Source organism: Epinephelus lanceolatus, chromosome 11, assembly GCF_041903045.1.
Source record: "Epinephelus lanceolatus isolate andai-2023 chromosome 11, ASM4190304v1, whole genome shotgun sequence".
Taxonomy (NCBI): domain Eukaryota; kingdom Metazoa; phylum Chordata; class Actinopteri; order Perciformes; family Serranidae; genus Epinephelus; species Epinephelus lanceolatus.
The window spans coordinates 19,815,016-19,830,000 of NC_135744.1; the positions used below are offsets into that span (position 1 = coordinate 19,815,016).

The window sequence follows — 14,985 nt, forward strand, 5'->3', positions numbered from 1 at the left end:
ACGTGTTGTTGGTTCAGAGATGGTCTTCTGCAGACCTTGGTTGTAACCAGTGGTTATTTGAGTTACTGTTGCCTTTCTATCATCTTGAACCAGCCTGGCCATTCTCCTCTGACCTCTGGCATCAACAAGGCATTTTCACCCAGAGAACTGCTCACTGGATATTTTCTCTTTTTCAGACCATCCTCTGTAAACCCTAGAGATGGTTGTGTGTGAAAATCCCAGCAGATCAGCTGTTCCTGAAATACTCAGACCAGCCCAACTGCCACCAACAGCCACGCCACGTTCAAAGTTCACTTAAATCACCTTTCTTTCCCATTCCGATGCTGGGTTTGAACTTCAGCAGGTCGTCTTGACCATGTCTACATGCCTAAATGCATTGAGTTGCTGCCACATGATTGGCTACTTAGCTACCTGCCTCTGACTGACTGGAGGACAAACAGGCTCTGAGATGTGAGGAGATCCAGGACAGATCTGCCATAAACAAGAGACAAACAGAAGCAGGTCTGCTTATGACTCAAACGGCAGAGCCTTCCTGCTGACATGTACCCCCTTGTGGGCAGTCGTTACCATTGAAAACAAAGTTCACATGAAGACAAATAAAAAGAACGGCTGTTTTTAAAGAGGCATTTTGTTTAAAAATAACAGTACAAAAACTCTTCCAGTATTTTCTCCCAGACAGTTGGACAATAATTACAGTTTACAGCATTCAAAAATAACATTTCATGAGTGAGCCACTTTTAGGAATACGCCAACCATTACATGTCACAAGACCCGGTCGAAGTGTTTTTCACTTAAACCGTCCACTGCACCAAATGTGTCTTCTCTTCCAGGTTGGTACATTTTCATATTTTGTTGTTCCAGCAGCAGGTTTAACTTGAAAACATGCACGTTTTTAAAAGGCTGGTAAGGCATTTGAATATTCAACATGTTGCTTTGGTTTGAAATGTTCCAGAGGAGTGTCAGTGATTTTGGCGAAATGTACCGTTTCTCTATTTTTTAAATATTATGGTAAATATCAACAGCAACTGTGTTTTAACAGTATATAAAAAAAGAAAAAAATCATTACAATTTCATTCACTTCGTGGGGCTGGAGAGGCATCAGGGTGACAGTGATCAAAGCTCATACAGTTTGATAAAATCTACTCTACTATATTACAATGTGAGCGTGAGGTGGCCAGCACCTCCAGTCTCTGCCCTAGTAGCTGAACATCTGCTGTGTGGAGCCGCTCTGCTGCTGCGGGGTGGGCGGCTGGCTCTGGACGGGCCGGCCTGGCTCCGGGCCCTGACTCTGGGCCTCCTGACTCTCCCCCTGAGTGCCCTCCACCACGGGGGTGACCTGGCCACCTTCGCCCGCCGGTATGGGCCTCCAAGCCAGAGTCGGGGCCTCCAGCTGGTGGCTCATGGGGTTGACCAGAGTGGTGACGTTGATGAAGTGGGCGACAGACTGGGGTGCCGCACCTCCGCCGGGGCCCACCGTCTCCGGGACGAGTTCGGCTGGTCGGTTGTGGAGCATGGCGGAGCCGCTGACGGTGTCGAAGGTGACGGTGAGGATGGAGTTGTCCAGGGTGAGGGGCCGGTCGCTGGCTGTCAGGTGGCCCACGGCTACAGGCTGCAGGCTGGTGAACTGGGCGGGGGTGTGGCTGGTGATGGGAGTGACTGTGATGTTGGTCAGCCCCACCGAGCTGTTGGGTGAGGAGGCTGATGGAGCGTTGGGGTCAGCCAGGACCACCACCTGAAACAGCAGCAGCAGGTGATTTACTATATACTGTATATAATAATAATAATAATAATAATAATAATAATAATAATAATAATATTAATAATAATAATAACAATAATGCATTTTATTTCTATGAGTTCAGACTGAGTTCAGGTCTTTGGGAACCCTGCACTATTATGTTATTTCATACTTTTGTGTATTGCACTCTTTTCATCTGCACTATTCTGACTTTATTGTTCTTTATCTTCATCTAAACTCCAACTGTCATCACATGACATTACTTTAAGTGTCAATTATGATTTAATATGGGATGCAACCCCTTTCCTGAGGATTTAATAACACAGATCAAAAAAAGAACTGGAGTTATTACACTTCTCCCTCCAGACATTATAATATTAATTATAATTATTTTGATAATCTAACTGTGATGTATTTCTCATGTGCTTTGTTCAGCTGCTGCAAAGGTGCCACAAAGTGTCTTGTCACCACTGACTGTTAGGTCTTCAGTTTAATATGTAAATATACACTGATCTGCCAAAACATGAAAACCACTGACAGGTGACGTGAATGTGGCACTGACAGTCATGTGGCTGCCACCTGACACGCTCCATCCACCAAAACACCAGTGCAGACCAGGTATCCCCCCTCATGGCAGCAGCACTCCCCAGTAGCAGTGGCCCCCCAGCAGGACAATGTGCCATGCCACACCACAAAAACTGTTCAGGAATGGCCTGGGGAACATGACAGAGACCTCAAGGCATCGACCTGGCCTCCAAATTCCCCAAATCCCAGTCTGATCAAACATCTGTGGGACGTACTGTAACCCAACCTCACAACCCACAGGACCCAAAAGATCTGAAGCTAACGCGCTGGTGCCAGACACTATAGGGCACCCCCCAGAGGTCCTGTGTTCATGCCTTGACAGGTCAGAGCCAAGTCCAGTCCAAGGAGCACCCACTGTGGATCGGGGGTACCTCTGGGGTACCAGCACGTCCCTCAAATGTTCAATCAGATTGGGATTTGGGTATTTGGAGGCCAGGTCATGTGGTCTTTGTCCAATTCCTTGGGTCATACCTGAGCAGTTCTTGTGGTGTGGTGCACTGTCCTGCTGGGGGTCACTACCATCGACAAGTGCCATTGCTATAAGGGGATTTACTTGGTCTGCAACAGTGTTCGGGTGAGTTGAGCACATCAAGTAGCATCCACATGAATGCCAGGACCTGAGGTTTCCCAACAGAACACTGCACTGTAGCAAGATGATCAATGCTGTTCACTTCACCTGTCAGTGGTTTTAATGTTTTGGCTGATCGGTGTAAATACGTGTAGGAAGATTTTATGGTTGGTTAATGTGTTAGTGTGATGTTATGACATCTGTCAATTTACTAGTTTCATATATATTTTAAACTCAGTTGGATTTTTTACAAATATCATGAACATAGTTGTGAACATTCTCTGGTAATTATAATCTTAAGTGGGCAACTGGACTTGCTTGAGTTTCTTGAAGACTTGAAGACACTCAAGCAAGTCCAGTTGCCCACGATATAGCACTTAAGATTATCATGACCTGAGTGACTGAGAATCTTCACTGACATGTCTCTAGTAATTATGCACTCTTGAACTGTTACACCAACGTCCTCAGATCATATTTATATGCAGCCCTACTTAGTTTATCATACATACTGGTGAGCTGTTTTTGGCACTGTATATACTAAATCGCATCTTATGTGCACCTTACTGTTATCTAGTTAGGGCCCGAGTACGCAGTGTGAGGACAGCATTGGAACTGAAGGAATTATTATCGTAATTTTTCTATGAAAATAATCACATTTTGAGGGGCTTAATGTGCTCGAAACCTCATGAAGCTTTGCACACACATCAGAGCTGGTGAAAATTTGATACGAGGGTCATCATCAGGCTCATAGCTGGTTTCATCGTCACATATGAAACTTGGTGGTACACACAACATACCAAGATGCACAAAAAAGTCTCTTGGAGCCATACCCAACAGGAAGTTGGCCATTTGGAATTTACTGTGTGTCATTTTTGGCTGTTTCCATGGGTCGTACTTTAACAAACTCTAACTACTAGAGTCTTCAGTATGTTTGCACTCTTTGTATCTGCACTCCAACTTTGTACTGCAACTTCTGCACAGCAGCTTCTCTCATCTCATCTCATCCTTTCAGAGGGACATTTTATTGCACTTTGATGACAGTTGGATGTTGTCATCAGTCATCACATCATCTTATAGCTCTTCGAATATTTAACGAAACAAAAAGAAAATCAAGTTTCTCTTGAGACAAAGCCATAGGCAGCGTTATTTTCCACCAAATGCACATCATCACTGTTTCTGTGCATTTTTATTTATTCTGTTTGCCATCAGCAGGATGTGAGCAGCTTCTGTCTCTGGGCATTTGGCACTCCAGCAAACAAAACTTCAGCCCATTTCTTGCTGTCTTTGAAAAGAGAGATTGGACGTGTTATTATGACAATAAAACAAAAGCTTTTGTAAGAACCTTCATATCTACCTGTTGGATACTCTGCACAGCAGAGCTTGTCTCATGCTCATCGCCGACGATGACAGCGTTGAATTCTGCCATTTGCTCTGCCGCGAGCATTCTGTGCTCGTGCCGCGGCTCGGTGAAATCAACATATTCATCAGACTCGGAGAGCTCTGGCTCAGCTGGGACTCTCTGCTTCTTCTTGGGGTGTCGGGAAGGACGGCTGGGCCTCTCCTGAGGCATGCCATCTTTTTCCAGGGTCAGAGTGGGCTGAGGAGGAGGGAGAAACATATCAGGAGAACATATGGACAGGGACAAGGGAGATTTTGTTATTATATCTGCTGGGTGTAAGTCTGGAGGGGATCGTGAGTATGGTCATGTGCATCTGTCCGTTAGCCAACTACTGGACCAATCAGCCTCAATACTGTGGACACATTTATGCCTGTATGCTCAAGGATGTCTCGTGGCTGCAGTGATTCACAATCGTTGAAAAATGACTATTTTTGGCTGTTTTATACTGTCATGAACTGTTGACTCGTCGGTTGCAGGCCACATTTTGGCTTTCGTCGTGGCTCAAAACTGACATCCAAAGAAAAGTTTTGTTACATTTTGATCTGCTGATTAATTAAATAACGTTAGCATGTTATATTTGTTTGGAAAACGTGTTTAGTATAAGACAGTTGTTTTGTCAGTGAACCTTGTGAGTTGTAATGAAGCCAAATTTTGTGACACTAACTTTGTTAAATGTTGCTGTGTCCCTGGCTTCATATGAGTAGAGGAAAAGTCTGCTAGCTAATTTATACAATGTAAAATGCCATAGACTTGTGCTAGAAACATTAGCATGTTGTATTTGTGGGGAAAATGTGTCCAGATAAAGTGCTTTGTCTGTGAATGCTGCGAGTTATAGTGAAGCTGATTTGTGTACTTGTGTTTGAAATGGTCTTTATTAAGCCATGTTTAATGTGCGTTTAATGTGTGTTTTGAATCAATTAAACTTTACAGAACTTCACAGAAACCAAGTGACACAGACACACTACTGCATAAGTATAAATGCTCACAACGGCGTAGGCCACGTGCTTAGGCCACGGTGTAGACTCTTTGTGGAGCTGATGCACAAGTATGAATCCCGCTTTAGTCAAAAATAGACGAGCAGAGTATTTTTATGGCTTCTAGGACGCTTCTGAAATGCACAGCAGGTCTGCTGGAATTACAAGAATCGTCTATAGTGGCTGCAATTGCCTGGTGGAGATCTGAACGTTACTGAGTGCACTCTTCTATCTCATTTTGTCTTTCTGCAAACACAGACATTTCACAGAGGATTCATTTAATACCAGGCACAAAGGGAGTCATAGTAATTTTAGGGTAGTAGCAGTGAGCAGTGAGTGTTTGTCTGATTCAGGAACTCTTTATATTTGCACTCTGACAGTTCCTTAATTTAGTGTACATCAAACAGCACAAGGAAGTTGAGAGTATAAGGACCATGATATACAGTATGACAGACATTAATGTCATTTTAGCATCTGATTCATTAATTTAATGCATTGTCAAAGAACTGTAATCTAACCTGCACAATGCTGATAGAAGAATCATTGATTGTCGAGGGTTCCTGAAGATCATCAAACTCATCTATTCTTACAGACACCACCTGGAGGCACAAATGAGGACAAACACATTTCAACAACTTGACATTTAGGACTCAATAACACAGTGACTGCCTGGGTGGTAAAACACTACAGAAATGACTCACCTCTGGGTGTTTGCGTCGCAGATGTCGGTTCATGGAGGCGCGGGTGGACACCTTGGTTCCGCAGAGCTGACACGACTGGGCCTCCACCTTTTCATGAGTGAGGTGGACGTGCTTCTGCAGCATGTACTCGGTCAGGTATTTCTTATCACACGTCGCACATGTCCACGTCTTACCCACTGCAGTGAGACAGAGAGAGACAGGGTCAGTCCGGCTACATGCTCTGACGTTAACACTCTGCAGACTCATTTAGAGGTCTGATCGCTTAGTCGCAGAAAAAGAAAAAAAAAGTGAAACTCTATTAGGAGCTTCACAAGGGCAGGAATTTAGATTTTTTTTATGTCACTTTTCCCTTTCTGTTCCCAACCCAACCATCTTCTTCCCTCCAACTTTTAGTGCTTTACAGTAAACGTGTCCTTTAATTTTTGGGGTGGTGTCCTGTTTTTTTTTTCTGGATGCATAAATCAGGCTGCAGGACCGGTTCCTGTCCAACCATAAACCGCTCCGTTTTTCTGCCTCTGAACATCGAGGGGAGGAAAAAAAGGCCAAATTACAGGCTCCCATGTTCAGCTTGTAACTGTCGTGTCACAGACTGAGCAGTGTGCTTCAGCCTGGTGTTATCTCAGCCCGACACGAGACACTTGCCTGTGTGGATGAGCTTGTGTGTTTCCAGAGTTGTCCTCTCGCTGAACGTCTTTCCACACAGCTCACACATAAAGTCCTTTATACCTGCAAGCAAAGTCACACAAACAAGCATTAACATGACCTATATGAAGTTTGCACTGTCAATGTCACGTGAAAATGCACATGTAGCAGCCAACTGTCTTTGTCTATTTAAAGGGTGACTTAAAGGGAAATTTTGGTTTATTTCAACCCGTCTCCTATCGTCCTAAATTTGGTTCAAGTGACTAGTGACATACAGATAATAGTTAGCGACAGGAGACGGGTTGAAATAAACCGAAATTTCCCTTTAAGTATTTTCCGACCTGGACGCTGTGTACTCAGGTTTCTGTGTCGTAACTAATGGGAACAACAGTTTTTGAAAGTGGTCCAGTATTCAACCAAGGCTCTGCAGCTGGCAGCGGTGAAACAAGCTGCAAATCAATTGCCGCCAATGTATGTCCAATAAAACAGCTTGTTTTTGCCACTGACAGATATTTATTTTATTTACCTTTTAATTAGAGAGTAAAATACTTTTTGTTGTGTGGCGTTAACAATTTTGGGGCTTTTTCTTGTTAAACTAAAAAGGTCTCTCTCTGTAGGGATCCTGTCTATAATGTTGTCAGACACTTCAAATAACAGTCTGGGCCTGTCAGTGGCAAAAACAAGCACTTTTAGTGGACATAAATTGATGAACATGCCCCATGGTTATACTGCAGCTTGATTCGCTGCTGCCATCTGCAGAGGTCTCCCTCAATACTTGACTAATTAAAAAAATTATTGTTCATATTAGTCACTTAGACACAAAACATTGGAAAAATACCAACTTACCCTGCTGCTCCTTTATATTGAATGCCAACACACACACATTCTGACTCACCCGTGTGTCTCTTGTAGTGTTTCAGCATGTTGACCTTTTGGGCAAACTTGCGGTTACACTCCTTACACTCGTACTCTTTGATGCCCTTGTGAAGCTTCATGTGGTGCCGCAGAGCGTGCTTGGTCTTCATGCCTGCACAGGAAAAGACCCACTCAACAACTATTGTATGTGGATCGTGCTGTTGACACGGTGAGGAAAAATAAGTAATGAGGTGTGTGATGCAGCAGCGAGGACCTGACCTTTCCCACACTCTGCACACAGGAAATCCCGGATGTCATCGTGAACCCTGAGGTGCTCCTTCAGCATGTCCTTCCTTGCGAATGATTTGCCACACTTGTCACAGCTGTGGCTCTTCACCCCTGGATGACCAAATAGCCACACACACACACATAGACACTCAAATACCACGTGAAATGAAAAAGTACGTCTCTGTTCACATATGAGGAAAAGTGATAACATTTCACACAGGGATCTGTTGCTCACCAGTGTGGATGATCTTGTGTCTCTCCAGGTTACCAATACTATTGAAGATTCGGCCACATATTTCACACGGATGGATGTACCTTTGGGACAGATGAGCAGATTTAAAATGACTTTGTACAGCAGGTTATTAATTCTATGTTTCAGTTTCACTTTAAAATGGCCTCTTCTGTTCCCAATCAGACCACATACCTTTAGCTACAGTACTGCATTAACTGGAGCTCTCACACATCCTGACCTGAATCTTCTCAACAGTGATCACACTTAATGCCCAGACACACCAAACCAACTTCAGAGAACTAGCAGCAACGAAGGCTCACTGCCGCGTCGCCGTGTCTCAGCCCAAAAGTTGCACATGAACACACCACAAAGAAAAGTCTTGAAGCTAGTTAGAACAAACACAATCCAATGTTGAAAGAACAAAGCATATTTACAACACGCCAGTGAACACAAACCATCACTAAACGTTTCTGCTTGCCGCTAAAGCAAACAGTGACCGACAGCTGACCATCAGCTTTGTTTTTCAGGGCCTTTACATGCAAATTCACAATAAATGGATTGCGGCCGCTAACAGCAGCACAAACAGTGCCTCAAGCGGGATTTGTACTCATGCGGCAGACCGTACACTGTAGCCTGTGCACGTGGCCCTTATAGTTGTGCAGTGGTGTGTCTGTGTCACTCTGCAGTTACACCTCCAAAACACTAGTCAGTGGTGGGGTTTCTGTGAAGTGCTGTAAAGTTTAGTTGATTCAAAACACACATTAAACACACATTAAACATGGCTTAATAGCGAAAATCTCAAACACAAGTACACAAATCAGCTTCACTATAACTAGCAGCATTCACAGACAAAGCACTTGTCTTTATTTGGACACATTTTCCCCACAAACACAACATGCTAATTTTTTTTAGCACAAGCCTATGGCATTTGACTTTGCATAAATTAGCCTAGCAGCTAGCAGACTTTTTTTCTACCCATACGAAGCCAGGGACAACAGCAGCATTTAACAAAGGTAATGTCACAAAATTCGGCTCCATTACAACTCACAAGGTTCACTGACAAAACAACTGTCTTATACTAAACATGTTTTCCAAACAAATACATTATGCTAACGTTATTAGCATAAGCCTATGGCATTTTATGTTGTATAAATAAGCCTAGCAATTAGCAACTCAGAGTCTGAGAGATCATTTTTATTTGGTTTTATTGAAACTGTATCACTTATTTTGTTGAAATTCTATGTTCTTAAATTAGTAATAAAACTTTTTTTTTTTACTGATTTGTCATGTCGTCAAGAATATCCTTATCGCAAAAATACCCTGAAATATTGTGATATTATTTTAAGGACATATCGTCCACCCCTCATTGCAGCTGCATTAAAATTCAAATTCTAACACATCTGCTTCTTTTTATCTCCTGCTTTGTGATCAGCACACATAAAAGGGGATAAAAAAAGGTTAATGGCTTTCACATGGACTCTCCTCATCAGTTCAAAAAAAGTGTCTGTAATATTTTGTCATGTTATCAGACCTCAGCTGGCGCTCCTGTCTCCATCCTTATCCACTGTATTAACAAACATAAAAACCACAACCAAAAATGAGAGGTGGAGTTTTTTTGCTCTGCTTACTTCTGCACTGCAGGGTCAGGCAGCTGTTCTCTGTGGATGACCAGGTGAGCGTTGTACGTGGCCTTCAGCGCAAAGCGTCGGTTACAGATCCCGCAGCCGTAGCCTCGCTCCTTGTGCTGCTCCATGATGTGCTTTAGGTACTCTTTGCCCTTTGCAAATGACAGCTGGAGACACAGAGGCAGGGAGCTCATGGCTGTGTGTAAAAAATGTTTGTATGTTTTGCTTACAGTTAAAATGACTCTGTCTGCTCCTAGCTGTTCATATCAGAGGGCTAAACATTTGATAATCTAAAATGTGCTTCAACTCCCTGAAAAGTTTGGATATTATTACAAGTTATGCAGGCGATCTTTGTGCCTGTCGGGACAAAACTCACTTGGCATTTCTTGCAGTTGTACTTATGGTGCTCGGGATCATCCTCTTCTTCATCATCGTCCGTTTCGTCACTGTCGTCTGCTGAGATGCCGATCTTCTTGATGAAGCCCTCTCGCTCCTGCTCGTCCATCAAGGCGATATCCTGGAACACACACAACTCCTCATGTCAGTGACAGCTGGATCCAAAGGAGGTGTCAAAACCTCATTTAATCAAACATTTATGATCTAAGGTGTTGTTTAATAATGGCAGCGACTTCACCACTTTTACATCTAACATGATGCATTTGAGTCTCAGCCAAGAGTTCTGTCACTACTCTTCTTGTATAGCCTGAAAAGACAGGTGACAAAGTTTAATTACATTCCTGCTGAGTTACATTTCATTTTTATTGGCTGCCCGACCCCTGTAAATATCGTGGTGGCTGATGAGTGAGTGACTACTCAGCAGAATTCCTGGACAATGAACGGACCAGATGAAGGTCTTTAATTCAGTGCACATGAATATAATATGGTTGTGCATTAGAGGATGTTGCAGTGCCTTAACACTGTTAAATGTGTCTCACCTTGAAGTGAACATGGATGTGATCTCGAAGGACGTCCACGCGGAAGAACTTGCGAGCGCAGATCTCGCAGGTGTATTTCTTATCACCGTGAGTCAACAGATGCTTGTTCATGTTGCTCCTGCAGGAGAACACCTGTGCACACAAGTACGCAAGTCATCGATGGAGAATTTCTGAACACCCATGCTGCTTTTATTTCCTGCAGGACTAACATGCAGTTCTCTGACCTGCTGCCATTCAAGCCATTAGTCTCACCTTGCCACAGATGGGACAGGGCGACGGCTCCTTCCTGTACCTGGTCCCTTCTTCTCCGTTGGCCTCCAGCTCTTCTCTCTTCATGTGCTTTGGTCCTGTCCAGATGCATCATGGGTTTTAGTTCAGCAAAGACAAACAGGAGAAATATGGTGACATGAAACTAAAGGTCTAGTTTGAGGCAAGTTGGGGCTCTCTGCAAACTTTGATCCAGTCCCATGTGTCATAGGGAAATTCACCTAGATTTTGATGATCCACCAAAACATGACATAAATATTCCACACAAATTGAAACTGTTCTCCTACACTTCCCTGTTTGAAAACAAAACAAAACAAAACAAAAAAAAAACACGTCAAAAAACCTAAAAAAACAAACCAAAAGTCAGCCTTGTTCTCTGGACTCACCCACGCCGTGCCTCCTGTGGTGCTCCTGCATCACATCTTTGCGGTAGAACATCTTGTTGCAGATTTCACAGGAGTAGAGCTTCTCGCCGTGCTTCTTCTTGTGCTTGGAAAGGTTACTGTTGGTGGAGAAGAACCGCGAGCAGATATCGCACTGGAACGTCTTGTCGTCTGCAGAGAGAAGAGGAAGTTAAAGTAAGGGCTGGGCAATTCATCAAATTTTATCTTCAATTCTGATTTTGGCTTCCAACAATTAAAATCCACTGTTAAACTGAATTTTATGTTAATGTCCAATAACTGATGATGGTTCCAAAGTCAATGAATAGTCGTGTTGCAAATTGTGATCTCAATATGGACCAAAATCATCGCTATTATGATTTTTGCCACAATTGAGCAACACCATATAATCAATTTAATCTGACAGGAGGACACCTGGCAGGAATATGATCAGAAACAGGGGAAAAGTGAGGAGATATATTCATGTTAAACCAAAAATAATAGAGTATCTGACCTGTCCGGCAGTTGTGGAACTTTAAGGCATTTTCCAGGCGAAAGGATTTCTCACACGTGTTGCATTTATATTTGTACTCCAGGTCAGGCTGATGGGAGCACATAAAATGGAGACACATTAACAAGCGGGGTAAGTAAAATAACTGCTGAGCTCACAGCCTGGAGTTTCACTCACCATGTTCTTGCTGTGCTTGTAAGAGATGTGCTGCTTCAGACTCTCCTTGCGGCTGAACAACTTGTCACATTCATCACATTTGAACAGCTTGTCACCTGGAGGGAACACACGAGGAGGTATTTGAATTATGTGATGAATTCGACGCAGCTTTGAAAGCCATGATTCAGTGATCTCCGCATACCGTGAGATCGGATGTGTCTGTTGAGGTTGCTGCTGTTCTGGAAGACCTTGTTGCAGAGGGAGCAGTGGTACACCCTCTTGTGCTCTCTGGCTTTGTGTCTCTTCAGGATGGCCCCGCTGTCTGGAGTGCTCAGCAGGCTGCTGCTCTCTGATGCTGCTGCTGCTGCTGCTGCCTCTAAGGCCACTGGCTCTGAACTCTCCACTGACGGCTTCACATCTGCTCACATCAGGAATCCAACGTCAATGAGAAATCTACAATATTTTGTACGCAGCATCAGGTGCTAATAAGGGTTCAACTGATACTGGATTGAAGACTTGAATACAAGCACACCTTGTTATAAGGAACGGATTACTCTCATGACCATTACAGGGTCATACAAATTAATGCTGGTTAAACTGAAAGACAGATTAATGATTCACTGAAATGTGGGGTAGCTTCCTGAGATTTATTAACAGAAAGCCATAAATGTTTGTCGTGGAGTGTTGTGTGCTGTGGGAAGAGGGTGGGGGGAAATATGAGAACTATCATTCTGTGCTGTCTTCTTTTTGTTTTGTTTTGTTTGTTCGCAGATTTTGTTACCTGCAGACTATCACATGAAAGAGTTTTGTACTATTTTGTTGGAAGATATTTGAGAAAAATGAGAAAAATGTTGCCTCACAGCAAGAGGGCTCCTGCTTCGAATGCAGAGTTTGCATGTTCTCCCTGTGTTAACGTGGGTTTTCTCTGGGTGCTCCAGCTTCCTCCCACAGCCCAAAGACATGCAGGTTAATTGTGACTCTAAATTGTCCGTAGGTGTGAATGTGAGCGCGAATGGTTGTCTGTCTCTATGCGTCAGCCCTGTGATAGTCTGGCGACCTGTCCAGAGTGTACCCTGCATCTCGCTCAGTGTCAGCTGGGATAGGGAGTCTCCCTGGAAAATTGAGGGGGTTGGGATGGTTGAGCCTGTTAGGGGCCTTACACATGCCGCATCTGTAACCGCCTGGAAAACACGAGGTCAGGCACTGGGTGCTACTGTTGGGGTCTGTACACATGCTGTTTTTTTTCCACACTTGATTCTATTGTTTTCAATGTAGACACGCGGCAGGCGCGCTCAAATGCCAGAGCGACGCCGTCATGGCTGCATCAAAGCTTTATAAATAAACAAATACGGATGCTGTTCCACTGAGAGTGCTTGTTTTTGCCACCGACAGGCTCAGATTGTTATTTAAGGTGTATGACACCAATGTGGGGGGGATCCCTGAAGAGGCAGACCTTTTTGTTGGAGTGCCCTGAAAAACAGAAACACGCGTGCACTGCATGTCATGTGACTAGGAACAACCAATCACAGCCTGTAGATATCCTTCCCTTCATGTGTAAATATCAGTCTGTGGTAAATATGGAGACGTTAATCATGTTAGTGCAGGGCTATCCAGAGCTTTACATCTGTCCCACAGACAATAGGCCTACACACATACAGCTCCTGGAAGAAGATCAGCTCTGTGCATGGGATTTCAGGTAAATAGGCTATGATACGGTGCTGCTTAGCAACCTCAGACGCAACCTGCCGTCGCACATTCACATATATGTAGTTTTTTCTTTGAGCGGGGAGCGTCACGTAGGTTTACATTACCAAAGGTTTATGACGGAAACACTTGACGACACCGACTCCTGTGTGCGCACGGTGAGAGAGGAGGGGGAGAGACGCAGTGCTGCTGCCAGAGGAGCCGCTGAATGAGTTCCCTCTGAGCGGTAAGTCACTAAAAGAGTCTGAGAAGTCTGGGGCTATTCGTAAAACATTCAGGACGCCACAGTTTATTCCACACTACTGAAGCTGCTCCTCTTTTTGGAACCACTGCAGAGTCGGTAATAATTTCTCTTTCAGCCATGCTTGTTGTTGCCTTGGGTAACAGTTAGGGGTGTAAATTACCAGCTTCATCACGATACGATATTATATCGATTTGATTTGGATGATGATACGATGTTTGCCGATATCACAAAGTCTGTCACAATACAATTTTGATTCAATCCGACTCAGGAGCCTGCGATTGATATAACACGATATCATATGCCCATCTAACACAATCATTTACATCAACTCACAAAAACAACTAGAATATGATTTGACCATTTTATTTCTGAGCTCTGTTTGTTGGTTGAGCGGAGGCGCGCTTGCCCAGAAATGGTGACACAGACGTGCTATGTGAATTTCAAAATAAATGTGTATCTTTAAGATGATGATATGGATCAATGTTTTCATTCTGCATCAATATAATCGGATCGTTAATCAATGAATCGATGTGGATCGATGTATCGTTACACCCCTAGTAACAGTGTGACGTCAATATCAACAAATCTAAATCTGTCTGGATCAAAGTGGTGGCCTGACCGACTTAGCCAAGCTGTTAGCGTGGCTAAAATGAAAAAGCAGTTATCTGTATACAGTATTAGATACTGTATTTCTTCCACAGTGATATATTTGGAACATTTTTCCAGAATGCCGCTTGACAACTTCTGCAGAATGTGTCTGAACCTGTTGCAACTTGTTCAGTTCAGAGTTAGGTGTCAAACATGTAAGAGGACAGAGTGACAGTGATGTCGATGTTATAGTGGAAGCAAGTAGAGGAAAAAAAGTGAGAGTGGGATCTGTGACATTTCCTGTGTGTGGGATAGTTAGTATTTTTATTATGTGTTTTAGTGACATTTCCGCTCAAGCCTACCTGTTTTGTTCTTCCTCACCTTTGTGTTTGCTCGCAGTAGCTGCAGCTCCAAGCCTGCGTCCCTTAGCTCTCCTCCCTCGGCCATGCCCTCTCTTGGGGACCGCCTGAGCTGTGGGGAGGTCCCCCTCCTCCTCATCAGGGCCCACCAGGCTCTCCTCCTGGGGCAGGAGCGGGTCGACCGGAAGCATCTGTGCTGTCTTCACCTCGTCCAGATGACTCAGCATGTTGCCT

The 14,985-nt window shown here is 43.9% G+C and overlaps 1 protein-coding gene across 3 annotated transcripts in view; it reads right to left on the reverse strand.

Moving 5' to 3' along the window:
- Positions 1–597: 597 nt before the first annotated feature.
- Positions 598–14,985, reverse strand: part of prdm15 (PR domain containing 15) — a 21,101-nt gene continuing 6,713 nt past the window's right edge. For 2 of the 3 annotated variants that reach the window (XM_033635582.2, XM_033635578.2), the window contains 17 exons: positions 14,774–14,983; positions 12,059–12,274; positions 11,878–11,972; positions 11,704–11,791; positions 11,196–11,363; positions 10,795–10,889; positions 10,543–10,674; positions 9,984–10,124; positions 9,611–9,774; positions 7,986–8,065; positions 7,742–7,861; positions 7,503–7,634; positions 6,608–6,691; positions 5,966–6,141; positions 5,783–5,863; positions 4,246–4,488; positions 598–1,732 (listed from right to left, as the gene is read on the reverse strand). In XM_033635582.2, the coding sequence (XP_033491473.2) occupies positions 1,196–1,732; positions 4,246–4,488; positions 5,783–5,863; positions 5,966–6,141; positions 6,608–6,691; positions 7,503–7,634; positions 7,742–7,861; positions 7,986–8,065; positions 9,611–9,774; positions 9,984–10,124; positions 10,543–10,674; positions 10,795–10,889; positions 11,196–11,363; positions 11,704–11,791; positions 11,878–11,972; positions 12,059–12,274; positions 14,774–14,983 (2,762 nt within the window). In that variant the 3' untranslated portion in view covers positions 598–1,195. Of the gene's footprint in view, positions 1,733–3,982; positions 4,174–4,245; positions 4,489–5,782; positions 5,864–5,965; positions 6,142–6,607; positions 6,692–7,502; positions 7,635–7,741; positions 7,862–7,985; positions 8,066–9,610; positions 9,775–9,983; positions 10,125–10,542; positions 10,675–10,794; positions 10,890–11,195; positions 11,364–11,703; positions 11,792–11,877; positions 11,973–12,058; positions 12,275–14,773; positions 14,984–14,985 lie in introns of those variants that run through there. The other variant, XM_033635591.2, reaches the window with a different exon arrangement.